The sequence below is a fragment of the Balaenoptera borealis genome, assembly GCF_965194805.1.
Source record: "Balaenoptera borealis genome assembly, chromosome: 2".
NCBI lineage: Eukaryota > Metazoa > Chordata > Mammalia > Artiodactyla > Balaenopteridae > Balaenoptera > Balaenoptera borealis.
In genome coordinates this window covers 168,472,014-168,499,923 of record NC_138867.1, presented here as the reverse complement: position 1 = coordinate 168,499,923, position 27,910 = coordinate 168,472,014, and the positions used below count along the sequence as shown (strand labels likewise).

The window sequence follows — 27,910 nt, the reverse complement described above, 5'->3', positions numbered from 1 at the left end:
GCGCCCGCCGGATGACGTTATGGCGGTGCCGCAGGAGGACTGAAAGCTGCGTTTACAGTGATTGTGGATTGGGCTCTGGCCAGTCCCGCACCCGATTGGCCAGTGGCGGCCGGGCCGCTGGTCCTCGAGGCCGCTCCGGAGGCGGTGAGGGTGGCAAGTTGGTGCCGGAAAGGCGCCGCGTCGCGCGGGCTTGGAGGGCTTCCCCCAAGGGAGGGTCCGGGCCCCGCCGCAAGCCGCCCTCGAGGGCGAGAGAATGGGCGGGTATCGCTTGGGAGGTTTATAGCATTTCGTTGTCCTGCTGAGTCACGTCCTAAGGCGGAAGGAAGCCTGCAGATGCCCTGCCCTGACAGGGGATAGCGAGGCAAACCTTCTCATCTCGGCCGGGAGGGCTCTTTTCCTGGGGTCTGAATGTCTGATACATCAGGTCTTCGACATTTGAAACAACTGGTTTGTCACCGCGGAAACCTCAGTTTCCCTGGGACTCAAGGTTTAGTAAGCCGCGGCTGCCCTTTTGTAATCTTTACCTCACTGGATTTTGTGAGAATGCAATGACCTTGGAAAACAAGGTATGAGCTAGTCTTCTCCGTTTACGTTGCATTCCATCCTCAGAGTGGCTTCCCTGACTCAGCAACCCACCAGAATGGGTCCGGGCCCTGCTGCAGACGTACTAAGTCAGAGTTTTGGGGAGTAGGACTGGGGCATCTCCAGGTCAAAAACGTTCCACGGGTGATTCTAATGCCAGGTCAGGGCTGGAAGCCTGATAGGTTACTGGGCAAGACTGGCACTGACCTGGTAATGTCTCGGAGACTGCTTTGTTCCTGGCTGGGATTTGGTGAGAATCAGTTAGGTGGTAAAGCCTGCCTTTTAAAAAGATCTCTCATTTCTTTGCCTAGCAGGTCACACACTGGGCCAGTGACTGACCCTGGGCCTTCACGTGCTGCAGGAGGAATGGTGGCCAAGGGCAGACTGCTTGGGTAAGCATGGACTTCCAGGCCTCTTGGGACTGCTGTAATGGGGCCACCCAAAGAATGCCAACTCAAGAGCCTTAGGCTCTGCTGCCTCAGGAAAACTTCCAGAGCCAGTGTGTTTATCTGGAGAATACATACAAGTACATATGTGTGGACACGTTAACAGTGTTGAAGGAGGAATGGAAGTGACTTGTGAGTACCTGGCACCAAACAGATGTGATGGTGGCCACTGTCCTATTCAGAGCCTGCGGGCCAGCCATGGAGAAGATCATGGCCTTCCTTCTCTTACCGCCAGCACTGCCTCCCCGTCTGTGTGTTCCTCTCACTCCCTGGTCTCCCCCAAGTGAGCAGTATTGATGGAGGAGAAAATGAATGCAGGTTTTGAATTGTTTCTGTGGAATCTAGGGAGAGGGATGTGGCACCTGAAGCTGTGGGTTAGTATGAAGATGGAGAAGGGACTCTGGCTGCAGCGTTCCCAGGAGGGCCCTCATGCTGGAGAAGGTTCATGTTGGAACTGCAACTGCTGTTTGGTGGGAAAACATCCACTCTTTCCCCTCAAGGGTTGACTCCAGCCCCTTCCAGAAGCCTCCTGAGTCACCAACCCCAGGTTCTCCAGAGCGGCTGTGTCCTGGGCTCCCTGGTGCTGCTTAGGTACAGGCCCTGCCCAACTGACTGCAGGTTCCTCTGCTGCTGGAGTTTACCCACCACCTCCTTTCTCCAGTCTTGCACTTCTGGAGGCAGGGACTGGATTCATTTTGCCAAAATTTACGAGCACTTAGCTAGGGAGGGTCTGGGACTTGGTAGCAAATAAGATGCAGTTCTTGCCCCAGGCTATCAGACTAGTGGAGGAGATGGGCCCTCAGCCTGAGGTGTCAGCTGGGGAGTGCAGGGGCTGGTGGGAACCACAACCAAAGCAGAGGCTGCCGTACTGTGGCTGTGCATGGCCCATGTGCTCATGCTGGCTGCTTTGTGGAGAGAGAAGTCCTGAAAGTCTGGTGGGAGCTACTGACGTTATGTGAATATCAGGTTTTTAGAATCACTACCCGCAAAGCAGGGGAACTTAATTGGAATTGAAATGGGGACCAGGTGGGAGGCTGTTGGGAAGGTTTGCATTGATGTGACTGCCCATGCAGTGAGGGAGTTGGGAAAAGGCACATGGTGAGTGTGCAGGATGCCAGGAGAAGAAGGTCACTTCCAGAGTACCCGACAATTCCAGGAAATTCTGGCACTTGTTTGAACGCATTCTTCCTCAAACCTATGAGGAAACGGAGGGACTGAGGCACAGCCTGGGGCTCTGAATTCAAGTTTGCATGAAAGCCAGCCTGGAAGGGACTTTGGGGCGGGGGGTCACAGGGAAAGGCTGGGACAGGGAAGTCGAGGTCCCGAGTGGGTGAGACAAACGTGGGGTCACGTAGCTGGGTAGAGTGGGGCATGAAGAGTACCTAGCCCTTTCCTGTCACCTTGGAGCATGTGCTCTGCTGTGTGCGGGAGGGCTGAGCGCCCACCACACTCAGAAGCCAAGTGGACCAGGTGTCTCGGTCTGCTTGGGCTGACCTAGCAGAACACCACAGACCAGGCAGCTTATGAAAGCTGGAAGTCTGAGATTAGGGTGCCATCAGGGTTCTGGTGAAGTCTCTCTTCCTGGTTCAGAGATGGCTGCCTTCTTGCATATGGAGGAGAGAGTTAGCTCTCTGGTCTCTTCCTCTTATAAGGGCACCAATCCTACTGGGGGGACCCCACCCTCACGACCTCATCTAATCCTAAACACCACCCAAAGGTCCCACCTCCTGACACCATCTCACGGGGGGTTAGGGCTTCGATGTGTGAATGGGGAAGGGGGCGTGGGATGGACTCAAATGGTCAGTCCACAGCACCAGGTTTGCAGTCCCCTGGAAGTCAGCTTCCCACTCAATGCTGTAGTCCAGCACCCTAGCCATGGGGCCAGGCCTCACCAGAGACACCCACCAGGGTCCTGGCTGTGGACTCTGTCCTCACCCATCTGAGAGCCTTGTGGGCTCACCCCTGCAGCCTCTTTCTGGATGTGGGGTGGAGCTACTCTGACCACATCCTGCCCTGGTGCGGTTTGCTGTGTGCCCCCATAGGAGCTGGGCTGCGTGGCCACTCTGGTCCTGGCACCAACCGCTGACCAGCTCGTGTGTGTCTGCAGCCTGCTCTGGCAGCGTGTGGTGACAGGGGCTGCCCTTGAGAGCCACCGCCAACTGTATATGTCCTCCCGGCGGGCTGATTGCAACAGAGCCTCGCTCACTCGAGTGCACCGGCAGACCTACGCACGCCTCTACCCTGTGCTCCTGGTCAAGCAGGATGGTTCCACCATCCACATCCGCTACCGGGAGCCTCGACGGATGCTCACAGTAAGCTTCCTTCCCCGACACTCCCCTGGGGTGCAGGTCTCGGAGGACTTAGCCTGTAGAAACTGCTCCTCCAGGGGTTCATGGGGTCAGAACCCACCATCGCTGGACTGGGGAGGGAGGGCAAGTCATGGGTCAGAATTGTTTGAGGAGAGGGAGGAGGGTGACCTGGAGCTCACTCCACACACCAAGATGAGAAAGCAGTAGTGAGCTGTGTGTTCGAAAAAATATCATGTCTTGGGAAAACAAGCAGAAAAAGTTTTTTAACAAAGCTTCAAAGGGAGAGAAAACCCAACAGAACACATAAGACCTAAACTGTGTGGTAGATAACAAGGTGAAGTGGAGACCCTGGAGAACATCCTGGTACCCTCCACCTGAGCCATGTACACATCCCTTCCTCCCCGCAGATGCCCGTGGACCTGGACTCTCTGTCCCCAGAGGAGAGGCGTGCACGGTTCCGGAAACGAGAGGCCCAGGTCAAAGAGAAGGAGGAGGAGCCAGAGCTCGGTGACGACTTTGATGTGGAGCAGTACAAGCAGTTTTGGACCAAAAAGTGATGGTGCCTGGAAGCTGCTCTGACCGAGGGGGATGCTATGGAGCAGGGAGGGGCATGTGTCTTTAAACCATGTGTTCACGAAGCTGTGTCCATCTTGTCTTTCCTTTTCATGTGCCCTAGCCTGGAGGGTCTCTACAACTGAGCTGAACAGAGGACTTAGAATCAGGTCAGTTTGGGTTTTAGGATGAGGTCCAAAGGGCATGTGATCCTTCAACAGTACCGAGGTCATGGGTGCTCTTCCTACTGCAGGGAAGCCTGGCCACTGCTGTACCTGCCCCTCTGGGTCCTGGAGCCCCCTTGGTTCTAGCGCTGCCTTCAGCCTCAGGGCACCAGGGACTCTCCTGGGGGAGCACAGTGGCCACCAAGAGTAGGTGGGAGGAGCAGGGTGTCTGGGATCCAAGGACATCTGCACCTAGCCTACAGCTGGCCTGCCCTACCCCTCACCAGGGCTCCCTCAGCCCTACCCAGCACGCAGTGGGAAGGTGCTCCCCATCAAAGGGGCCAAAGGGACTGGCCGCTCCCCTTTGTTAACGCCACTGAGGTCTGCAGTGCATTGTAGCTACAATCTGCTAGGCCTTCCAGTTGACTGCTGCCTTTCTGCTCCAGGGGTTGATTTTACCCTGGCAGCCTTCCTACAAGACCCAAGGGAGCAATTCCCAGCCTTTTTAAAGCAGCTGACCCGGCCCAGGCCTGGGGCTGCTTCTCCTTAGGTCCTAGGGTTCAATCACAGGACCTTGGTTGTCAGGCTCCTTCTCATAAACCTGAGGGCCAGTTGTAGAGCACTGTCATGTAGTAGATGGGGACGGCATTCTGTTCATGACCTGGGAGGCAGGAGCCAGCAGCCTGTGGGAGATGAACTCTGTACCTTATCTCTAGATCAGAAGGCCAACCCCTTCTGGTCCACTCACCACACCAGCACTGTGCAGCTGCACGGGGACATCCACTGCACTGCACCACCCCCCGGCCCCCACGGCGGCTGTCCACTCCAGGCCCTGCCAACCTTGCTTGCTCAAGGATGCCCCCGGCAGCCGTCAGGCAAGTGAGGGAGCCCCGAGAAAGCAGGTTCAGAGGAAGGCCAGGTGAAAGGCCTCTTCTCACTTAATTCCCTGCCAGCCCATCAGGTGAACTCACTGAGTAACCTGCAGGAGGGCAGTGTCTTGTGAAAGGACTAATACAAAGGGCATGCAGAATAACACTCTTGACGCCTTGTTGTAAATTCCTCAGAGAACGTTTGTTCACCCTACGGGTTCAATTCAGCAGGGGTTGGCTAATAGAGTGGCACCCCTCCACTCACTAGCACCGTTATCACTGAATCTAGTCTGGTTCGCTGTGGTGATAAACGGAACGCGCTTGCACTACGACTAGCTCAATTTACTTCGGATACTGAGCCATCACCTGACAGCAGCAATGACCGAAACGGTGCCGAATGAGAAGCGTCTGCCAACACTTTGTGGGTGACTGAGGCGTTCTCTGCGCTGTCAGGGGAACGAACGCGATGAGGTGTGCTTGAATGCTTCCTTGGGAACTGGACACAGCCGGTACCCCCGAGGGCGGAGAACGAGCGGTGCAGGCGCGACCTGACCTTGGCGGCTCCCTGTCTCTGGGGCAGCCTGCTACCTGATAGAAACCTCAAGCAGCTATAGCCGGGAAACTTAGTGCGGGTTTGCAGACGTCTCTCCAGTGCCTGCCCCTCTGCCGGCACAGCCAAGGGAACACGGCACACAATGGGAACAGTGACTCTGGGGCGTCACCCACATAACGTGACTTCTAATAACGGCTGTCCTGTCATTGGGGTGCCCGGGTCCAGCCTCCGCACCTTTGCCAGTGCCACCGCTGGGGCCGCGGCAGTGCGCAGGCGCTCGGGGCCGGCACTGAGGCACAGGCGCGCCAGGGCGGGACACCTTCGGGAGGTGAGGGGGAACAGAGCGCAAGCGCACGGGTTTGGCGCAGGCGTGACGTCACAGCGTGCGACGCGTGAGTGGGAGCGGGGACCTGTGGGGCCTGGGTACCGGGAAGTCCGGAGGTAGAGGGCTGCCTGCTACCATGTTCGGCTCCAGCCGGGGCGGCGTGCGCGGCGGGCAGGACCAGTTCAGCTGGGAGGATGTGAAGACTGATAAGCAGAGGGAGAACTACCTGGGTGAGCGGGGCGCAGGGACCGGGGGCTCGCGGGCTGGGGGTGCGCCGACCCGCGGGCCGTGCCGAGCACTCGGCGTTCCGTTCCCCGCAGGCAACTCGCTGATGGCCCCGGTGGGCCGCTGGCAGAAGGGCCGTGACCTCACCTGGTACGCCAAGGGCCGGGCGCACAGCGCGGGTCTGAGCCGGGAGCAGGAGCTGGCGGCTGTGAGGCAGGCGGAGCAGGAGGCGCTCATGGCAGCGCTGTGAGTGCGCCTTGAGAGCTTGGGCCGGGGTGGGGGGGCGGGGGCGGGGGCGGGGAGGGTGTTGGTTTACCTCCGGGTGGGGGCGCGGCAGGGGCAGGGGCCGAGGCGAGGCCCGCAGCTCCCTGAAGCTCACGCGCGGCCCCCCGCAGAGGCTACAAGAACGTAAGGAAGCAGCCCACCGGCCTGAGCAAGGAGGTGAGAGGTGGGCCCTCCTGGAGTGCGGGGGCGGGATTGGGAGGGGGCTGACCCCGCGCTGTGGTGAGCACTTGCATTACCCCCCCAACAGGACTTTGTCGAAGTCTGTAAGCGGGAAGGAGGTGACCCCGAGAAGGGAGTGGACCGGCTCCTGGGCCTGGGGAGCTCCAGGTGAGGGGCCGGAGGGTCCTTGGGGGCCCCAGAAATCGCGAGGGCGTGGCTCCTCGGGGCTCCGCACTGTCAGCCGCCCAGGTGGACGCTAGCACGGGTCGTCTGGGCGCACCACTTTTCTAGGGAGGCCTGGGGATGGGGGGCGGTCCTCGCCGTGGGTGTGTGTGTGTGTGGGGGGGGTGTCTCACCATGGGGGGATCTCACCCACGTCCCCGTAGTGGCTCTGCAGGGCGAGTGGCGCTGTCCCGGGAAGACAAAGAGGCTGCTAAGCTGGGGCTTTCAGTGTTCACGGTAACTACCCCCAAACATCCTGGGATCCCATGGTGGGGTGGGGGGCGGTCTGAGTGTCTCTTCCTGTTGAGGGCCATGGGGACAGGCCGTCTCTCCTTGGGGATACCCTCCCAGCTTCTGGCTGGTTCTCGCCGGTCGGTATGCCGGGGTGCCCCGCACACCCCGAGTGGCTTTTCTCGGCAGCACCACCGCGTGGAGAGCAGTCGGACAGGGACCTCCCCGGCCTCGGCCAAAAAGAAGCCTCGGTCAGAGGAGAAGGTGGAGCCGGGGTAAGGCCTCCCAGGGCACAGAACTGTTTTCTCAGCATGTTGGCTGCTTCTCCAGTCAGTGAACTCCCCAGCTCCAGCCCCTTTTTTCTTTTGAGGAGCCTCTGGAGATCCTGAGCCCTGGGGCAGTCTCATGACTGCCTACCGACCCCCAGCAGGGTCAGGGGCCCTGGAGGAGGATGCTCAGAGATGGGCCACTTGTGTGAGGGTCTGGGGAGCACAGGAGGGGGTCACCACCCGGCCCCAAAAGTGCAGGGGCATCCCAATGGGAGGGCTGGAAGGAGCCATGAGATTGTCAGGTGCTGCCCTGCAGACCTTTCTGCCGTGGTTGGAATGTGTCTGTGATGCCCACCATGGTAGCCACTGGCCACACATGGTACTGAGGAGTTTCCTTGAGTGATTTGAGGTTGAAATGGCTACACACGGTCAGTGGCTACTGTGGTGGCCCCACCCCCGGCTAGACCCCCAAAACCCCAGAGGCTCCTGGCACTCCGTATCACCCTTTGCAGCCCTGAAAGCCACAAGAAGAGCAGGAAAGAGAAGAAAAAGAAGAAGAGGCACAAGAAAGAGAAGAGGAGGAAAGAAAAGGAGTACGGGAGGGGACCGGATTCCTCACAGCCCCCTGCTCCCATCCAGTAGGTACAGCTGCCTGGGGATGGAGACAGAATGCTGGGCAGGCAGGGGCCCTCACGCCAGGTGTCCCCTGGTCTCCCTTAGGCATGACTCAGACTCCTCGACTTGCTGCAAGAGGAAGCACAGGCATGACAGCGACTGAGGCCCAGGGATCTGGAGGGCTGGCCTGTGGGGGTCACCCCAGGTCCCCAAAGAGGCTTAGTTGTGGCCAAGTATGGCTACTTCTATTCTTCTTTGTGTTGACTCATTCTTTGTACTTAAATAAACTTATTTTACGTGGAAAGTGTCTCATACTAAAGGGAAGGTTGTTGTCATGTGTCACAATAGAAAGTGATGTGTGAAAATGTGGTAAATCTCTTGAGTTCCAGCAAGACTACCTGCAAGCCCATTTGGAGGGGCACTGTCCTTTTGGAGGTGAGCATCCTGGGGTCCCATGTTGGCCTGGTCCCCTGCATCAACTTCAGGTGTACCAAGAGTCCTGGGTAATGTATGGCCAGCAGGGAGAGCAGAGGGGCCAAAGGGTGCTCAGCTGCAGGTAGGTGAGCATGCTAGAAGGGGCAGCCTGGGCATTTAGATCATGGGGAGCTGGACTTGGACTTGTACCTGGAGCCACCCTTGTCTCCCCAGGCCACCAAGGGACCTCTTAACCACTGTCTCACCCCCTCCCCCTTTGCGTGCTCCAACAGCACTGGCTCCCTCCAGCCGGCCCCCCATCTCCAAGGCTGGGAGGCATACATACAACCTGGCCCTCCACAGAAAAACTGAAAACTTAACATCTTACAACCACATTGGAATAAAGACAAAACCCAGACTGGATTCATTATTGAGGTTCTTGTTTTGCTTCTGATTTTCAAAGAAATGAGAGCTAAAGGCAATTCTGTCTTCAGAGCACTCAGCACTGGTTTTCAACCTGTTAGAGCAGATCATTATTTATGGTGGGGCAGCCTGCCTCCTGGGGGAAAGGACAACTGGACCTTCGCCTGCCAAATGCCTGCACCCAGTGAGGGGAACAAGGGTGCCAAGAAGGGCTCCAAGTCAGAGGGACAACCCCTGCAAAAGTGGGACGGGGTCTGGCACAGGTGCACAAAGCACCCAGCCAGGCATAGGTAAATCACTGTGGCAGTGACGTGGAGCTTGGCCAGGGGTTCCCGCCCCTCCAGAGGATAAGCTGGCTGGCTTGGGGGGTACCACAGAGGGTGGATGTTGGGAAGGGTGGCGGGTTTCCTCCACATACCACCTGGCCCTAGCCTTTTGGGGATACTCCATGTGGTGACCCTGCTGTCCCTTTCACAACCAAGCATTGCCAAGACTGGGACCAGGGGGCTGGACTGCCAGCATGAGACCAATGAGGTGGTCACCACAAGGGCACTGGGACATACCCACACCCACCCATGGGAAAGTGAAGCAGTGGGGGAGGGGGGGGGGCAGGGAGACAAGGGTGGGGTGGCAAGGGAGGGATGGGCAGAGAGAGGGAACGGGGCAAGTCAGAGCAATGCTGCCCTCCCTAAGTGAGGAGGAAGCAGCTGTCCCTGCCCAGCTTCCAAGAGGCAGACTGTCAGTCAGGGGCACCCAAAAATGGGAGAGCCATGAAATAGTTAAGAGATTTTATTCTAATAGCTGTAATTACAGTGCTTGTTTGTCGAAATGAAAACTGAAAACAAGTATACAAAACAGTTGATTACTAATTGTGTATTGAAAGCAGTAAGAGGTTCCACGACACCAAATAAACCAGTTCTGAGGTTTTCCCCAAGATAAAGTTTAACAGCTCCAGCTTCTTCAGTGTTTATCAAAATACAAAAGAAAAAAGTAGAGGTTATCATTTTTCGATGGCAAATCTGACCCTTGCAGGCTGAGGGAGTGAAAGCACACGTAGACAGGGGCTCCGAGGGGCTGGGGCTCAAGGATGACCACCCGCGCTCCTGCTGGTGAGACCCCAGAGAGCCCGGAGCAGGCAAGCAAGGGGACTGCAGGGCTCCCGCTCAAACCAGAGCGTTCCAACCAAAGTGCCCATGCTGACCCAAGAAAAGGCTGGGGTTCCTCCAAGGGGTCTGAGAGCGGTGGCTGCAGCCTCCAGCCCATCTCCTGGGCAGCCACGTAAGCACAGATACAAGCACAAACGCTATGGGGTGTGGGATGACCCAAGACAGAGCAAATCACAGGGACCCTATTGTGACCATGCAGAATGGATCATAGCTGGTTCTGCCCCGTTTCACGTTCCCAACGGGAAACAGACCACTGGTGGACTGGACTCAGGCCATTACTGCAGAACCTACACTAGGCACATTTCTCCCTTCTGTGTGTTCAAGTGTTCTCCTTATCTTGTATTTGTAACTATTTTAAAAAATGCACTGAGTTTGGGTTAAAAACCAACCACCAAAACGGATCTCAACACAGATGTAAAGCCCAGAAGAGGAACATCGGGCTTTTCTGACACAGCGATGCCTGGATGACCCGTGTGCCTAAAATCCCTTCTCAGTACTAAACAGTGGGTTGATTCTCTTTTTACAATAAAAAAAGCTGAGTAATATTGCATAGGAGTACCAGAAACTGCCTCATTGGAAACAAAAACTATTTACATTAAATAAAAACCCAGTTGCAGGCTGCGTCTGCACATTTACAGCATGGTGAAGCACACTGTGACCGACCATGGAGACAGCTTCTGGCACTCACACCACAGGGGCACGTTTGCCACATGAGAGTAAAGCGAGGGTAGAAGGAGGGAGTGTGAGGGGAGGAGAGAGTACAGCTCACTTCTGGTTCCGGAGCTGATTGGACAGCCAGTCCAGTCCCTCATAGAGCCCGTCCCCGCTGGTGGCACAGGTGGCCTGAATGTACCAGTTCCTGTGGCGCAGAGAGTGCAGACCCAGCTTGTCCGTGATCTCAGCTGCATTCATGGCATTGGGGAGGTCCTGGGGGGAGGGTAGCAAAGCGGGCGTGGGTCAAGGGGACTGCATGGAACCCTCTCCACCTGACCTGTGACCCCCGTCAGACCTCCATCGCTGAGAGGCTGGCTGCCTAACATGCACCCACCACCAGCACACAGGGTGGCTCAGTCATGCGTACCTGTTTGTTAGCAAACACGAGCAGAACGGCGTCCCTGAGCTCGTCTTCTGCCAGCATCCTCATAAGCTCCTCTCGGGCCTCATTCACACGCTCTCTGTCATTGCTGTCGACCACGAAGATGAGACCTGCATAGGGAACAGTAAGCATTAGTGCAGGCACCCGGGACACCCCCAACCTCTCCCAAAGGCCACAGCCCCCCTCCTGAGGGGTTGTAATGGGGTGGCCCACCCTCACCTTGTGTGTTCTGGAAGTAGTGGCGCCACAGAGGCCGGATCTTGTCCTGGCCGCCCACGTCCCACACAGTGAAGCTGATGTTCTTGTATTCCACGGTTTCCACGTTGAAGCCTGGAGGAGACCCAGTGTGAGGCTCTCCCCAGGGCTACCACTACCCCCTAGCCTCCCGAGGCCCAGCCTCCTCACCTATAGTGGGAATGGTGGTCACGATTTCACCCAGCTTCAGTTTGTACAGGATGGTGGTCTTTCCCGCAGCATCTAGGCCCACCATGAGAATGCGCATTTCTTTTTTGCCAAAAAGGCCCTTGAAGAGGTTTGCAAAGATATTCCCCATGCTGTAGACTGGTGGGAGCAACACTGGCCAGAGAAACCTGCAGATACAAGGAGTCCTTGTGTCTCTTTCTGTGCTGCCCAGGGCCAGCAAAGCAGGAGCAGCTCAGAGACAGACAGACTCACCCACAGACAGACAGATGGACATCCTATCTCTCCTGAAAACTCACAAGGCATAAGCTGATGAAATTCTGGTTCCTATCCAAAAGAAAAAAGAGTCCTGCCTGCCTGCCTCTTGAGCCCTGAAATCACCCTTAGAAGGGAGAGAATGGGAATCTTAGAACAGGGCTGACCGGATTTTGAAGCAGCTGCTGCCATTATCTCAGGAAGTGATGCCCAAGGCCTCAGGGTAACTTACCTCCAAGTCCTACAACCTGCCACTGTGGGGTGCAATGTCCAACATGCGTGGAGAGGTGTGGCTTTCAAATGAATGCTAGATTCTCCATAATCTAATACAGAGCTTTTCAAGGGGCCAGAAATAACCACTCCAAGGCCCTACCATGTCTCCCAACTGCTCCAAGTCTCAATGAAAAACAGTCCAATGTTAAGGCAACTAACACACGAGAAGCTAGGAGGGCCCATGGCAGAGACCAAAAGCCAACCTTTCCCAACACGCTGAGAGCTTAGCACACCCTGCAGGCAGGACCGGTGGAGTGAGAACACCTGGGCTCTAGGGCAGCACACCAGAGCATTCAGTCTAAGGGTGAGCCCACAGCAATGACCCTGGGGAGCCTGTCAGGGGACACTTTCCCAAGAGCTGTGGTCAGTGCTGTCCCAGAGAGGAGAAGGCCTGTGTGGTGCAGCAACATGCTTGTATGAGAACACACGTGCTGTGTTTGGGCTCCTGCCAGGCTCTCCTCACTCAGCAGCGCAGAGCACTAGGATACCACTGAGCTGGCTGGACCCAAGGTCAGAGACCAGGCCCAGACACTCAGACCTGTAGGAAGGGACATGTGACCGCAGCTGTGGGAGAGTGAGGCTCACGGAGGACGGGATCTCCTGTCCCAAAAGGCGCCCAAGGCACCAGAGCTGCCCAGGCCTGGCCTCTCCATGCTCAGTACTCTCCTCCTTCAACTGTTTTATTTCCAAACAAGGCCTTAGGAGAAAAACGGTCACTTTCTCAAATGCTTAGGAATCTGGACTTTAAAAAAAAAAAAATTAATTAATTAATGGCTGAGGTGGGTCTTTGTGGCTGTGTGCGGGCTTCTCACTGCGGTGGCTTCTCTTGTTGCAGAGCACGGGCTCTAGGCACGTGGGCTTCAGTAGTTGTGGCACACAGGCTTAGCTGCTCCGTGGCATGTGGGATCTTCCTGGACCAGGGCTCGAACCCATGTCCCCTGCATTGGCAGGCGGATTCTTAACCACTGCGCCACCAGGGAAGCCAGAAATCTGGACTTTTGGCACTTAAGGTGAAGCCAAGCTGTGGCGAGCTGGGCAGCCTTCAACTGGGAAGAATTCTGTGTGAGTGTTGACAGAAAACCAAATGAACCACAGAGAACTTGTTCCAAGCAGGCAGGAGCTGCTTGCACCTGACCTCTGAGAGGGTGTTGGTGGAAGCCACTGTCAAGGCTTGGAAGGAGCCTTGCCCTGCATACCTGACCCCCCTAGAAGTAACAATGAGCTCCCCAGTCTTTGGACTTTGGATGGACACTGCTGCGGTCAGAGGCCAGACCCATGAAGGACACAGATATGGGCCTGCCACAGGCACGCCCCACTGCACCCCACCTGGGGGGCGGTGCCCCAGATCCCCACCATTCCTTATCACCTCTGATGACAGGCTCAGGTGGAGTCGCCAGGCCTCCACTGCAAGTTACTTTCTGCCTTAGTCATCAGTGAGTATTGAGTGACTAAGTCCATGTCCTGCTCCTCATCCAACTTCCACCTTCTAGTTTTAGCACTCTGACATTTCCTGGCTGAATTATTGCCATGAGGACTGTCAAATGGTGATTTTCTATTGAGTCATTCCTTCCAGCTATTAGTTAGTTAGCATTCTACTGCAAGGAACCACTTCTCCATATACTGATATAGTGTGAACTTGTACATTCCTAGTTTACTCAGTAGGTCAGAATCACCACCCCACTGTGACTTAGATGCTCCAGTGGTCCTAGAGGTGTCCAGTGGAGGCCCTTCCAGCAGGCTTCAGTGCACTTTCAACACTTTTTAATTCTTTTTGGTTTTGAATAATATTACCTAGTTATAAAATCAAAATTTAAAAATATCTTTACTATATTTCCTTTTCTGCAGCCATTTTTCCTAAATATAAACGATGATAAATTATGGAAGACAGAATAAACTGAACACACACATTTATCTCAGCTTACTCCTGAAATCGTTACCAATAAAGAAATAAGTGATGACTGACTCAAAAGAGAAACGTGGGGGGAGGTGGAAAGAGGTGACAGAAGACAGCAAATTTTGGTGAGGTCTGACCCTGACCGAGTACTCATCCTCAGCTCCGCAGGAGAGCCAAGGGACCTTTTTGGAGCAACTGAACCAGGGGCCCTGACTCTGCTATCCAGGCAGAGGAGGGCATGGGGTGCGCTGTACTGGAAACAGACGGATACGGCAAAATCAACAGGGAGGCACACTGCCCTGCAGACCCTCACATGTAACCCAGAGGCCTCAAAGCAAGGACCTATGGATTCTTGCACCTGGAGGCCCTCAAACAGCCATGCCCCTATCTCCCTTTAAGAAGCCCCCAATGCAAGTGACTGAAACAAAGAATTTGGAGAGAAGACAGAAGACATTTAAAAAGAAAAAAACAGGGCTTCCCTGGTGGCGCAGTGGTTAAGAATCCACCTGCCATTGCAGGGGACACGGGTTCAAGCCCTGGGCCGGGAAGATCCCACATGCCGTGGAGGAGCTAAGGCTATGCACCACAACTACTGAGCCTGCACTCTAGAGCCTGCGAACCACAACTACTGAGCCTACATGCCACAACTACTGAAGCCCGTGTGCCTAGAGTCTGTGCTCCGCAACAAGAAGCCACCCCAGTGAGAAGCCTGTGCACCACAATAAAGAGTAGCCCCCACTCGCCGCAACTAGAGAAAGCCCGCGTGCAGCAACGAAGACCCAACGCAGTCAAAAATAAATAGATAAATTTAAAAAAAAGAAAAAAAAAAAGAAAAAAACAATAAAAAACAAACAAAATCCCCAACCCACACACAGCCTTGGCATCAACATGGTGGGGACCTGGTGCCCACAAAACAAGAACAGGGCATTAGGACACAGAGAACAGCAAACCTCACAACCAAAGTGAAAAAAATCCACACACACACACACACAAGATTTAAAAAAGAGGAAACTGGGACTTCCCTGGTGGTCCAGTGGCTAGAGCCCTGAGCTTCCAATGCAGGGGGCCCGGGTTCGATCCCTGATCAGGGAACTGGGTCCTGCGTGCAGCAACTAAGACCCAACGCAGCCAAATAAATAAATATTAAAAAAAAAAAAAAAAAGGCAGGGGGAAACGAGGAGCAATTTAAAAGACCAACATCTACCTTGCGTATGGTGATGACTTTTTAGACACAACACCAAAGACATGATCCCATGAAAGAAATATCTGATAAACTGAACTTCATTAAAATGACAAACTTCTGCTCTGTGAAAGACAAAACCAGACTGGGAGACCTATATCTGCAAGAGATACATCTGATAAAGGATTGTCATCCAAAATATACAAAGACCACTTATAACTCAACAATAACAAATTTAAATTTAATTTTAAAATTTAAAAAATGGGCCAAAGATCTTAATGAAAACCTCATTAAAGATTTACAGAAGGCAAGTAAGCAATGAAAAGATGCTCATCATATGTCCTCAGAGAAATGCAACTTAAAACAATGAGCTATTACTGCACACCTATTAGAATGACCAAAAGCCAAAATCCAGAACACACGCTGGCAATGGCAAGAATGTGGAGCAACAGGAACTCTCCTTCATTACCTGAGGGAATGCAAAATGGTACAGCTATTCGGCAGTTTGGAGGTTTCTTACAAAACATACTCTGAACATATAATTCAGCAATCATGCTCCCAAAGGAGCTGAAAACTAACATCCACACAGACACCTGCACACTGATGTTTACAGAAGTTTTATTCATTCCAAAAAGTTTTATTCATTCCAAATTTTGCCACAATTTGGAAGCAACCATGATGTCTTTCAGTAGGTGAATGGATAAGCCTTGGTACATCCAAACAGTATAATATTATTCAACACTAAAAAGAAAGGCACTATCAAGACATGAAAAGACATGGAGGAGCATGCATGTGCATTACTAAGTGAAAGAAGCCAATCTAAGAATACTACACACCTATGATTGCAACTATGTGACATTCTGGAAAAGGCAAAACTGTGGAGACAGTAAAAAGATCCTTTCAGTGGTTGTGAGGGGTTAGGTGGAAGGGAGGGATGACTAGGTGGAGCACAAAGGATTTTTAGGACAGTGAAACTATTCTGTGTGAAACTGCGATGGTAGATACGTGTCATGATGCATTTCTCCAAACCTACAGAACACACAATATCAAGAGTGAACCCTAAGGTAAACTATGGGCTCTGGATGATGATATATCAATGTAGGTTCATCAACTGTAACAAATGCACCACTCTAGTGGGGGATATAGTGAGGAGGCTATGTAGGTATTGGAAATCTCCACGCCTTTCCCTCAATTAAGTGGTGAACCTCAAACTGTTCCCCCAAAAGAGAGACATAACCAGCACTTTCAGTCTGTAATTCTGTATCAGCCAAAGGGCAGAACAGAGCTCAGAAATGCAAGGCTTCACACATGCCTTCTTCTCCAGGTTGCCACAGGCAGGGGGAGCCCCAAAGGTGATGGAGGGAGACACAGAGACAGGCCTGAACAGCAGCCAGCCCGGGCTGCAGCAGGAAGGAGGAGAATTCCAGGAAAAGAGGAACAGTTACCTATGTGGTTTAAACGTGGGGTTTGGCAATTCTAGGGGAATTGGGAAAAACTAATGACAGGTACACAGAAAAAAACCCAAGGATGAAAATGCAAAGAAATCATTTAAGATTTCCTGAGGGAAACCATAAGCCAGTCACCACTTGACTCAGCAGTGAGCAATATTTACTCAGTCACGATACTTTGACTGTCATTGCTGGGTATTGGAAAGCTGAGGCCAGAACTTGTGGTCTCAAGGGCCAACCCTCACCGTCCAAAGCTGACACACTGAGAAACAGTATTAGCACACTATTTAGTACAGTGAGGCATGAAAGGGGCTATCCCTGGGAGGCAGGATGGAAGACTGCTGTTTATACCTGTTTTAGTGTTACGTTCCTACAAATTGACACAAAAGCCTGGGCACTAAGGGGTGAAAAGGTTATGTGTACTCTCCCAACTCCCACATGGGACTGATGGAACATTCCAGGTAAACTGGGCCCAGCAGCAGGCCCACACCCGCATGTCAGCCTCAAAATGCAGTCAGTCACAGCCATGGCAGTCCAAGAGCCTCCTCCTCCTGTCACGCCCTTTTCACCACCCTCCCCTCCCCACCCCAGCGTGTCTGCCCACTCACCCCTGGCCTGCCTTGGCCGTGCAGTCTGCTGAGCCCTGATCATCAGTGTGGTCCCTGCCTTCCACACACAGTTTTTTAACTTACTCAAGTCCTGAAGCCCTAAAGGGGAAGTGGGCCATATATTTGGTGGCTGAACCTGGATGGGAATGAGCACAAACTCTAGGATTTAAGACGCTACACACAGCACTTGGTCTCTCCCACTATACAAGCATCTATCTATACCCGCCCTGCACCTGGTCCAGGGACCCTGGCAGCTCCTGACCTAACACAGTATCACAATGGAAAGGTTCAACAGTGACCACAAGAGTGGCCTCTCCACACAGGTTCTAACTTGTAGGATGCCCAGCCTAGGCCTATTTCACCCTTTCCTCCACCAGGATCCCTAGCACTAAGGTCAAAACCTGTTTTTCAGGTTCATGGTAATGATCGTGAGTATTTGTAAGCAGTGAAGACGCTGATTTTCTTAAAAGAGCACTTCCCTGCACCTACCTGAGTTTGCATCTTCGAGTTGGCTCATAAGAAGATGCAACAACAGCAGGTCTCTTTCCTGAGACAGAAAGCTCTGAGCGGACACAGCCCCTTAAGAATGGTTTTTTCCTTTTTCTGGTTAGGACCAGAAACAATGATAGGGTGGCAGTTCAACATTATAGCAAAGAACAAGACACAACTGGCTGCCTACACTCCTGCATGCAAAGACCTACTAGGCTACAGGCCAAGGCCAACCAAAGGCCTCCCTGGGAAAGCCAGTGCAGGGAGGAAAAAACGTAGCGTGAGTTTACACCCGTTCCACTCCAGTAAATGAATCCAGAGTGACTGGTTTAGCTGCTGAAGAGAAATATATGTACCCACGACCTCTACCTGTGCCTGCTGCATCTCCTAACAAGCCTCAGAGGATTCAGGATAAGCAAGGGACAGCCCTCCCCTACAGAGCTGTGCAGCTTACTTCTGCAGAAGGAAAGTTTGTCACATTTTCTGAAACTGTTAGAGCTGGTTTACTTAACAAAATCTCTGTATCCATATCAAGATGACCCAAACTGTTGGGAATCAGTAGGAAGAATAAACCACTAACCTAGAGCATGTCTTGGGAAACAAAAATGTGACCCAGGGAGGCAAAAAACAAGGGTTTGGATTCTATTCTGTGCTTCAGATGTGATGGGCTGTTCTGGTCCCTCTGTAAATGAGAGATCACATGGATGAATCCCCTATTCAAATGAACAGCTAGGTGACATCAGAACTTTTTTCTTTTTGCTCTTTTTAAAAAAACTGAAGTTTATTAGGTGTAAATTACATATAGTAAAATGTACAGCTCAACAGTTCATAATGTCAGTTTTAATATCTAATTTGAGAGAAATTAACAAAGTGAAGATCTTCCTGAGGAATTGATATACATTATAAAACATTTTCTTTAAGGGTTTCATTCATTCTTCAAGCAGTCAAATATGTGCTTAGATTATCAACCACTCAAAAGCCTAATTCATCCCTGACATGTAGGATTTAATTTTAAGGGGTGGGGGTCCTCTACTTTCATAGGCAATATGATCACATAATATAATCTGCTACAAACTGCTTTTTGTACATCAACTTGTAGCTCCACCCCATCAGCTAAATAAAGCCTTAAGTCATTACTCTATTAGTCCAACATTCCATTTCTGTAGCTCTAACATTTTTCTGCAATTGAGTAGAGCGTTACATGTTGTCACTTTTTCATAAAAATTATCATAAGAAGAATACTGAACGTGCCAATACTAGTGATAGGCAGATACACCTCACAGGCCTAACACAATTGTGATGAAGATAAGAATCAACAACACGCTCAGAAGGAAGAATATTCAGCCTGAGACACTCAAAGGATGTAATTAAGTTGACTGAACTTTTTTTTTCCTTTCAGTTTTATTCAGATATAACTGACATACTGTATTATTTTCAGGTGTACAAAATAATGACTTGGTATGTGAATATATTGTGAAATGATCACCACAAAAAGTCTAGTTAACTCCCATCACCTCACACAGTCACCCTTTTTTTCCTTGTGATGAGAACTTTTAAGATTTCCTCTCTAGCAACTTTCAAATATAAATACAGTACGGTAAACTACAGTCACCATACTGTACCTCATATTACAGGATTTATTTATCTTATGACCGGAAGTTTGTACCTTTTGACCACCTCCACCCATTTCATCTACCCTGATTCCCAACTTTCAATACAAAGAATAAATGAAAGAACATGCAAAAACATTCTAGAACTGTATAGTTCAGGTCTGCTTCTAAAGATGAAGTCCAATGAGAGACTGTTTTTTGTTTTTCACAACAAAACTTTTAGGATGTTTTGCAGGAATCAGTTAGGCACTAGACCTGGCCTCTATGCAGCAGTCCCGTTCCCAACACCCGCCCCCCCCCCCCCGCCCCAGAGGAGGATGAGTGCCAGAAATCCAGAGGCTAGTACACTAACCCTGGTCTCCAGATGCCCTGCAAGTTGCCTCCCAAAGCTGAAGGAAGGGGTTTCCGGTCAGGTCTGATTCTTAGGAGGAGCAACCAGTGAAATTCAATTTAGGTCCCTCTTGGCCAGCTTAAGATTCAAGGTGAAATCCTTAAAATGACAACAAGAAATGAGTTTCATTCATGAACGTAGCTCTTGGTCTATACTAACATGAATATCCAAGAGTCACTGTCCATTGTCTAATGGAACAAGCATACCAACCACAAGGCAAGCGTGGAAACAGTGTAACTGCAATTAATCCTACTTAACCAATAACTACAAAATCCAAAGCATTTAACTGATGAATAGATTTATTTATGTTTTGCAATTCTCCCTTATTCATAGTCTTAAAGTTTTACTTACTATTTTTTAACATAACTGTTCTCAAAGCCCATTACCAAAGATACTTACACTGACGTGAAATCTACAGATGGGAGCAAATAACCAGAGGGTCTACCCCAAATGAAAACAATATCCATGTAGGACCTCTGAACACAAATGTCACGTGGCCTCCAACTGGAGTGAAACAAAGAGTGGATGATACCCACAAGTTGAGGCCTCACTCGGATGCTACATCAGGAGCATCTCTCACAGTTCTGTGCATTCGTCCTGGTGGCAGACGCTGGCTGCTCCTTGGTATTTTCTTCTCCCAGATTTGTCCCTGGGCTCGAGGCCTTCCAGAGTAAACCTACATTCCTGGCCCCCTGTAGCTATGCAGGACCATCTGAGTATGCTAGCCCATGGGATGGGGCAACAGTGATGGAATGGCTTCCTGGTCCTGCAGACCTGGTGGTGGGCGCCTGGGCCCCCCACTGTGGTGGGTGGGGCCAGTGCCATGGACCCTAATGAGCACTTCTACTCCAGAAGTCAGGGCATATACACCCTCCATCTGACTCTAAACACACTTAAGTCTAAAGAAATTGTTACTGGAAAAAGAAATTAAAAGACTGAAAAAACAAAACCAAAAACAAATTTGCATCAACCTCAGAACATTAAAATGTACAACAAATTAAACTGAAAATGGAGGAAACAAAGCAATTTATGACTAAAATGCAAAGCAGGATTAGAGAAACTACAGGCAACTCTAAACCACCCAGATACCCTGAAAAGTGTCGTACCACCAACTCCTTACTAATTCTGCACATCGGTGGTCCTTTGGAAATCAATTAGAATTGTATTTCAACCCATCCCAGTGGCAAACAGAGAACCATTGGTTTGGAACTCCTCAGCAAGTCACTCAGGCCCACATTCTGACCTTGGCTGTGCTCCCTGTCCCGTCTCCATACTGATTTTGTATGCCATGCCCACCAAGCCCTTCACTCAACCTCTGAAGCCAAGTTCAGATGCCACCTTCCACCGGGAAGAGTCCTTTCCTTTTTATTGTTCTCAGCATACCCTCAACACACTGTGGGGCTAACAGTCACCACACTCATGTAAGGAGTAGTTGTGTGATGAGCACAGCCCTGGGCACACATAAGCTCAACAGTACTCAATGAATCCAATTGACAGATGGTGAAACAGAAGTGGAACAGCGACTGTGCTCATCCTTCCAACCTCACCTCAATGGTAAATTAGTTCTTAGAGACTCTGGGCCAAGCAATGTCAAAGACTGATCCACAGTTACACTATAGTCCTCTCAGTGCAGCTAAAAGCTTCAACATGAGCATGGACACACACACACACACTCACACAGCTCCAGCTGCTGAAGTCTCAGTCCCCGTGATCCTGACAGAAAGGGCAGGCACACCTGTCAAATAACACAGTCCTACGTTTCAGTTCCAGTAGTGAGAACAAGGAAGAGAAGGCAATTCAGGATTCTGATTTCTGTTGTGAAGTATATCACATTAATTTGTTTTTGTCACTCTACTTCTTTAATTATATGATCACCACAAACATGCTAAAGCCCCTATGGTTTCTGTTCTGGTGCCTTCTCAAGGAGGCCACCTGCACCCATGGTGCAGACATAGGACCCTCTCCTGGCACGAGGGTGGGGCTCTGGAGAAGCCAGTGTTGCTCAGACCCCTTTCCACACCCTTGAAGAAAAAGGGAACTGCAACCAACCATGAGCTGTCAGAGTGCCCAGTTCTTCCTCCTCAAACTTCTCAGAGTGGCAGGTGGCCCCCTGAGGCTTTTTCAGCACAAGGGGACTTTGTGATTAAAATGATTAAACCAATCTCCAAAACTTGATTTTTGCCTGCAGAGAACTTTCATTTTGAAAACAAAATGTAAAAAAAAACTACAGCCCCACCTCTTTTTCTGAGTGATGGGCTTCCCAGAGGACAAAGAATAGCAAAGTGCAGCAGTGGTTGAGAGCCTCTGTTAGAACCCCCTACCTCTGAAGCAAGCCCCCTGCCAGATCTGCCCTCCTGAGACCCTTGTTAGGAGCACCCAGAGGTGCACCAGCTCAGAGCACTCAGGGTAACCTCTGCCTCACTCTCCAAGCAGCTGGTCTTGCCTGGGAGGCCAATGTCCTTGTGGGAACTTCTCGTGTTTGGCCTGAACAGCCACAGCAACCTCTCAATAGGCCTCTTCTCACCTCTGCTCACATTTCAAACCCTGGGCAGCCCTGGACTCAGGGGAATTTCATTCATATACCTGCTCCTGCCATCCTCTGCCTAAAACCTCCCAGCAGTCCCCGTCACCCCCCTCAGGTGACCAGCAGTCCCATCGCACTCAGTGTCTTGCACTTTCACTCCCTAGTACTGCCCCTATCCAGCCACTCACTCCCAGAGGAACGCAGTCCCCTACATGGGACCCCAGGTGAAGCTTCCTCTCACCTCCAGACTTCTCTCCTACTACCCCCTTAACACATGGGTCTCCCATCAAAATCTAATCCTCAAATATAAAGGACCCACTCTTTCCCACTTTAACCCTCTGCAACTTCCTCCCAGTTCTTCAGACCCAAACCCCGGAGACACTCACAATTCCTCTCTCTGTCCCTCTCATCCCCAAATCTGTTTACTTTACTGGCAAGTCCCATCACCTCTCCCTTTGAAAGGTGCTTCCCCATCACTATCCACCTGGTCCCGGCCACCTCATCTCTCCTCTGGCATTCCCAAAGCCTGTAGCTTCCACTCCGCAAGGTGTTCTCAATGCCAGCAGGAGGGGCCTGTTAGGAAAGGTCAGACTAAGTCAGGTTCCTTAAGAAGATCAGAGCCGACACCCCCATGGCATTTCGCAGCACCCCTGCAATCCAGAAAGGAAGCTAGCAGACAATACAACCAACATACACACCAGACTGCAAAAAACCCATGTTGCCCCAACTAAAATGTAACAGGGAAATGAAAGATGGTGTCATATAATATAAAACATGACCTTCAGTATTGGTCATGACTACACTATAAGTTCAAGGGAGGTAGTCAGAGAACCACCAAATGAAGACTGCCACAAATACACCAGCATCTCAGATACTGAGGGCCTGCTGTGTCCATGAAATGTCCCCCCACCCCCACCCCAGAAACAGAGAACAACTCTTGGTAAAGTTCTGTAAAGAACAAAATACAATCACCCTTAATTTACAAGGTAGTTTCTTTCCTGGAAAATTCAGAACATCTACTAAAACCAAACACACACACACACACACACACACACACACACACACACACACACACACACGTTGACTCTGTACATAAACAGAATTAGGTTTAAGATATAAACAGATTTTTCACCTACATGAAAGTCATGCAGAATGCATTCTTGCTGCTAAACGTACTAAATATCAGTATTGCCTCCCACCATTGAGAGAGCCCAAAATCCTCCCACAAGTTCCCAAAATACCCTTTCTGTGGGGCTACCCCTCCAAGGACCACTGGTACACACCAGCAGGCTTCTCTCCCCTCCTGTGCTCCTGGCAGGTCTCCAAAACCACTAAGTGCACTCCCACCTAAGGGCCTTTGCACTTACTGTTCCCCTGCCTGGGAGAAGCTTCTTGTTTCTCCCAAAGACCCACAGGACCCCCACTCCCTTATACCTCTACTCAAATGGCACCTCCTCCCCTATCCTCCTGATAGGTCTAACTCAGTGCCCACTCCTTTTACTGTGTCCTGTTGGCCTGCTTTTCCATTCCATTCACTGCCATGGCCCTGCGTCTCCACCCAGCCTTATACTCTGCCAGTGAGGCCTCCTCTGCCCAGAGCTCACCCACCTTCCTCCACCCATCTCTCTATCTCCACCTGTCTTTCTCTACTGGCCACCTCCCTGGGCACCCAAGAGATTCACTGTCAAGAAGGAGAAAAGAATCATAAAAGAACATTTATCAGGGCCTTAAGTATGAAAAAGTAGAAAGATTAATCATACACATATGCTTTTCTGAAAAATTAGTTTGTCAGGAAAAAAAAAACCCTATCAACTCAATGATGAATTTCACACTGGTTTAGAAGTATACATGAGTGTGGTGGAATCTGAACATTCCTTTGACATTCCAGTGAGGAGGAAATCTGGGCTGTAGCGACACAGTTAACTACTCAGGGCAAACACGTCCATCTCAGCAAAGTTCAATACCACAGGAGAGGTGTGTACACAATCTGCTTCCTAAACCTGCTCTCAGATACCTGCAACTAGTGACTAAAAATATATTTTCAGTGATCTCCCCAGGAATCTGCAAGATCTCCTATCACTTTGACAAAAGAGAAATGCTAAAAGCTATAATTATTTTAAGCAAAGTTACATCACCAAAATTGACAAAAGATACAGTATTTTAAATATAAATTAATAGATTCAATCAGCTAGGAACTGCACGCTCATCTACAGATAATAGAATACTTCACAGGAAAACACACTCTTAACAGCAATTTTTAAAGACATCCTTTATTCTGAAACCTGTGATCAAAACACTGGCACATCTAACTTTGCCTTCATTCCTACTCTCCACATATGAGTCTAGACAGAATCTTGAAATTGTTTTCTTGGCCATTTGTCCCTAAGTCAGACTGATAGGATACTTAAAAACTTCACGTTAAAAATTTCCAGGACCTCAGAGACCTAGTACTATTAAGCTTTCTGTTTAGCTCCCACATACATCACTGCAAAAATAATTTGATGTACAATACAAACTAAAAGATGCTGGCTATTTTACATATGACTTGCTCTTTGGAGACAAACTCTTCTAGCTTGCTAGCATCCCTCTGAGGAGCAAAACTTACTAAATTCTGATTAAACATTAATTAATGTTTCTAAAATATACTGTACATCTCTAACTTCTGAAAATGTGCATGGATCATAACTGGGGCTTCTGTTAATTTATGCTGTATACTAACAGTCACCCCTGTAGCCTCAGGTGTGTAAAAATGTTTGCCTCCTAAAGAGAATCGCTCCCGATTGCTATGTGTGTAAAATCTGCCTGTCTTGTATGCTTTTTTCTGTCTCTTCTTGTTCAGTGAGTGATAAGTCTCACTCTTCCCTTTCTATGTGCCGATGCCAGGCTGCCAAGCTCTTGTCTCCAATGTACGCAAAACCCAGGAAACATGGGTTTGTTAGGAATATGGAGGTTAGTCCCTGCAACAGATAGCTTCACCATTTCCTCCCACTCATATAAGGAAGCTTGGGTGAAAGAACTGGGTGAGGGCCTAACAGATTCTCCTAGGAATAAGGAGCTTTGATGTTTTTGTGTTAAATTCTGCCACATTTTTTCTAGCTAATCAGGCCATCTGATCCATCTGAGAATGTTGAACTACCTTCCAGAATAGTGATAGAGCTGTATAGCTATAACAGATGCTATATTTTAAAGACTTTATAACAATCACAAGAGGATAAGAACCTAAGGATGAAGTAACCCCCTCACCCTGGCTCACACTCTGAAATTAACCCCACCCCCATTCTTTCACACTCACACATTCCCAAGCCCTCCTTTACCTGCCAGTAGGAAGTGTTACACCCAACCCACTATTAGGTCAAAAACGTTTCCAAAAGACCACTTCAGATGGTGCTGGGAGGACATCTCTAACACCATCCACACCAATGATGAGCAGACAGACCACAAAAGAGGTAAGTTCTTATTTAATGTTAAGATCCCAACTGAAAGGAATTTTTCATGTTTCTTTCCCAACCACCTCTGACAGATGTACATTTTATTTCCTTCATTCTCCTAATCCTACAAAGGTTGGAAGGTCAAAGGGGAGAATATCTATGGGACAATGGGTACAGAGACCAGTCATAAATGCTATGGCAAGCACAGGCTAGCTGGCTCTGAACACCAGCTCAGTAAGTGATCACAACCCTCAGGAAGGCTGCAGAAATGCTTGGTGAGCCTGAACTGTGATAAAGAGCAGATTTAAATTCATATACCTCAAGGCAACACTGAATTTGAAGAATCTGAAGGAAACTGATTTAACTCTCTCAAACCACGTTAATATACTATTTATGAACTTGCACAAAGGTTCTTCCCCTATGTTAGATTTATTCCTACAGCCATTCGACCCTGGAGATCACCTCAGTGGCTGATGGTCCATACTGAATTCTACTAAAGTAAACAGAAAAGTCCAGGTGTACCTTCCTGTAGTTTCAACCCCGTCTGATCTTTGGTAGAGGTGGCTTAGCAGGTTTGAACGCCCTTTTCACATTGTGCAAGAGGCAAAGCAAATAGCTAAACCACATGATTTAAAAACCAGAACTGTGAGAAGCAGAGAACCAGTGTTTGCTTTCTACTAACTTTCTTACAATGAGCAGACAGCATGTGAGTCAGCTATTATCCAAACCAACTATTGTAAATCTTTCTGAAGTAGCAATTTTGAATACCTGTATCTGAAGTTAACCCTCACGGGAAACAGCAGGTTTCTAATGCCCAAGTGACAAGGATTTGTTTCAACAGGACACGCCCAGTGAAGAGGCACACTACGTTCTACCAGTTAACTAGAGAAAACCTTTATGGCACACTCTAACAAAGTGGCCAGATTTGTGGTAAACACATACACACTCAATTCCTCATAATTTTGGACCCAGCTAACAACACCATGCATTCAAAGTTCTTCCAGTTTTGGCTACTCTTGACAGCTTCTGAAAACTCCAAGGACGCCACACACAGCATGCGCCATGGCATCTCACACTCCTTCAGACACACACACACTGCCAGCAATGCAGGAGCAACCATGCAAACAGCCAGCAGAAAAAAACGCTGACCACTAGTTCTGAAACAAGAACCAGAGCTGACTACTCCAACACCAACTACATCAGCTACAACTACATCAACTACACAGCTCTCAACAGTGACTTCCGGGGCCACCCCAAATCGTCTGAATTGCCTGTCTCCTGCCAATGATTTCTTGTGCATTTTTGCTTGATTCATTTAAAACAGCAACTTGGTGTTTTGAGGAGCTCAGAAGTGCTCAGTTGATTAGCTAGTATTTTAAGGACTTTATAATTAATTGCCAAGCCTTATTAACAAAGCTACCGTTTTACCTCCCGTAACCACTTGGACTGGGCAATAAGAAAGCTTTAGGACGTTCTGCTAGGGAGGCCGCCTCAACCCTGGACAGGTCGTTCCAAAGGTAGGTTAAAGATTCACCAGCTCGGAAGTGTGTTCCAATCCATGCCAAAGGCACCCAGGAAGCAATCTTGGGGTTGCAGCCAGCTTGGATAAAGGGGCCCTACAGTGCCGCCAGCGCGTCCATCGGGGGCTTCCTTGGGCCGCAGGCACTCCCACTCAGACCCCAGCTCCACAGCACCCGCCCAGGAACCCGGACGCCGAACCCCGCCCCGCCTCGCCGGCTCCGTGCTCGGAACAGACAGGAACTGGGCTCAAACCCTGGCCATCGTGTGACCTTGGCCGCGTCCCGGGCTGCGGGCCTCAGTTTCCTGGTCCTCGCGACCCCGAGGCAGGAGGCCTCGCAGGCGGAGCAGGAAGCGAGACTTCCTGGAGAGCCCGCGTTGCGGGCCGGACTTCCGGACGCCCGCCCCGGCGGCTCTGGGGGGCTTGGGGAGAGGGTTGCGCGACCGACCCCCTCCCCGGCCACGACTTGGCTCCCGACCCAGCTCGGCCCCTACTCGACACCCATCCCAGCCTAGACCCCTGGCCCAGCACACAGCACCCACCCTGCCCCGCCCCGCCTCGGTCCCAGGCCCGGCCTCAACCCCCAGACCGGCCCAGCCTCTCCTCAGCCCCCGGCCTCTATTCGACCCTGGCCCCTGCCGGGCCTCGGCTCCCCGCCTCTACCCACCTCACTTCGGCTCCCCGCCTCGACCCACGGCCCGGCCTCACCTCAACCCTCGCCCGGCCCGGCCTCACCTTGGACCTGTCTCGGCTCTCACCGCCCCGGCCCAGCCTCACGCCGGGCCTCAACTCAGCCCCCGCCCCCGCCTCGGCCCGGGCCCAGCCTCACCCTCGGCGGCCGCGGCGCAGCTGCTGCTCGGAGGCAGGCGTTGGTTTCGCTCCCACAAGATGGCGGCTCTGACGGCGGCCACGTCAGTGCCTGCTGCCGCGGGGGACGCTGGGGAACGGGGCGGTCCCGCCCGCAGT

The 27,910-nt window shown here is 51.0% G+C and overlaps 3 protein-coding genes across 10 annotated transcripts; 2 read left to right on the top strand and 1 right to left on the bottom strand.

Moving 5' to 3' along the window:
• Positions 1-5: 5 nt before the first annotated feature.
• MRPL55 (mitochondrial ribosomal protein L55) lies at positions 6-3,975 on the top strand. Of its 5 annotated transcripts, none has more exons than XM_082379579.1 (4): positions 6-144; positions 897-974; positions 3,136-3,340; positions 3,745-3,975. In XM_082379579.1, the coding sequence occupies exons 2-4, from the start codon at positions 949-951 to the stop codon at positions 3,892-3,894; spliced, it is 381 nt and encodes a 126-aa protein (XP_082235705.1). In that variant the 5' UTR covers positions 6-144; positions 897-948; the 3' UTR covers positions 3,895-3,975. The 5 variants fall into 5 exon arrangements, with proteins under 5 accessions (XP_082235705.1, XP_082235706.1, XP_082235708.1 ...); XM_082379580.1 differs by having other exon boundaries at positions 12-144; positions 894-974; XM_082379582.1 differs by lacking the exon at positions 6-144 and adding an exon at positions 325-566.
• Positions 3,976-5,835: 1,860 nt separating this feature from the next.
• Positions 5,836-8,110, top strand: LOC309623007 (multiple myeloma tumor-associated protein 2 homolog). The gene is made up of 8 exons (XM_082379570.1): positions 5,836-6,030; positions 6,121-6,271; positions 6,421-6,466; positions 6,558-6,637; positions 6,856-6,928; positions 7,112-7,197; positions 7,704-7,829; positions 7,912-8,110. Exons 1-8 carry the CDS (start codon positions 5,937-5,939, stop codon positions 7,967-7,969), a joined length of 714 nt encoding a protein of 237 aa, XP_082235696.1. The 5' UTR covers positions 5,836-5,936; the 3' UTR covers positions 7,970-8,110.
• Positions 8,111-9,417: 1,307 nt separating this feature from the next.
• Positions 9,418-27,905, bottom strand: ARF1 (ARF GTPase 1). Of its 4 annotated transcripts, none has more exons than XM_082379574.1 (5): positions 27,774-27,905; positions 11,311-11,495; positions 11,125-11,235; positions 10,891-11,015; positions 9,418-10,736 (listed from the first exon to the last, which is right to left on the bottom strand). In XM_082379574.1, exons 2-5 carry the CDS (start codon positions 11,456-11,458, stop codon positions 10,575-10,577), a joined length of 546 nt encoding a protein of 181 aa, XP_082235700.1. In that variant the 5' UTR covers positions 11,459-11,495; positions 27,774-27,905; the 3' UTR covers positions 9,418-10,574. The 4 variants fall into 4 exon arrangements, with proteins under 4 accessions (XP_082235700.1, XP_082235701.1, XP_082235702.1 ...); XM_082379575.1 differs by having other exon boundaries at positions 27,680-27,815; XM_082379576.1 differs by lacking the exon at positions 27,774-27,905 and adding an exon at positions 27,612-27,632.
• Between the last annotated feature and the right edge of the window lie 5 nt (positions 27,906-27,910).

Bases quoted from the DNA above. Each gene is read 5' to 3' on its own strand.
- ARF1 (XM_082379574.1), bottom strand. From the start codon at position 11,458: ATGGGGAATATCTTTGCAAACCTCTTCAAGGGCCTTTTTGGCAAAAAA. The intron at 11,236-11,310 runs GTGAGGAGGCTG...GGTCTCCTCCAG, and splicing joins GACCACCATTCCCACTATAG to GCTTCAACGTGGAAACCGTG. The intron at 11,016-11,124 runs GTGAGGGTGGGC...TTCCCTATGCAG, and splicing joins CTACTTCCAGAACACACAAG to GTCTCATCTTCGTGGTCGAC.
- MRPL55 (XM_082379578.1), top strand. From the start codon at position 1,474: ATGTTGGAACTGCAACTGCTGTTTGGTGGGAAAACATCCACTCTTTCC. The intron at 1,620-3,135 runs GTACAGGCCCTG...GTGTGTCTGCAG, and splicing joins GGCTCCCTGGTGCTGCTTAG to CCTGCTCTGGCAGCGTGTGG. The intron at 3,341-3,744 runs GTAAGCTTCCTT...TCCTCCCCGCAG, and splicing joins AGCCTCGACGGATGCTCACA to ATGCCCGTGGACCTGGACTC.
- LOC309623007 (XM_082379570.1), top strand. From the start codon at position 5,937: ATGTTCGGCTCCAGCCGGGGCGGCGTGCGCGGCGGGCAGGACCAGTTC. The intron at 6,272-6,420 runs GTGAGTGCGCCT...GGCCCCCCGCAG, and splicing joins GAGGCGCTCATGGCAGCGCT to AGGCTACAAGAACGTAAGGA. The intron at 6,638-6,855 runs GTGAGGGGCCGG...ACGTCCCCGTAG, and splicing joins CTGGGCCTGGGGAGCTCCAG to TGGCTCTGCAGGGCGAGTGG.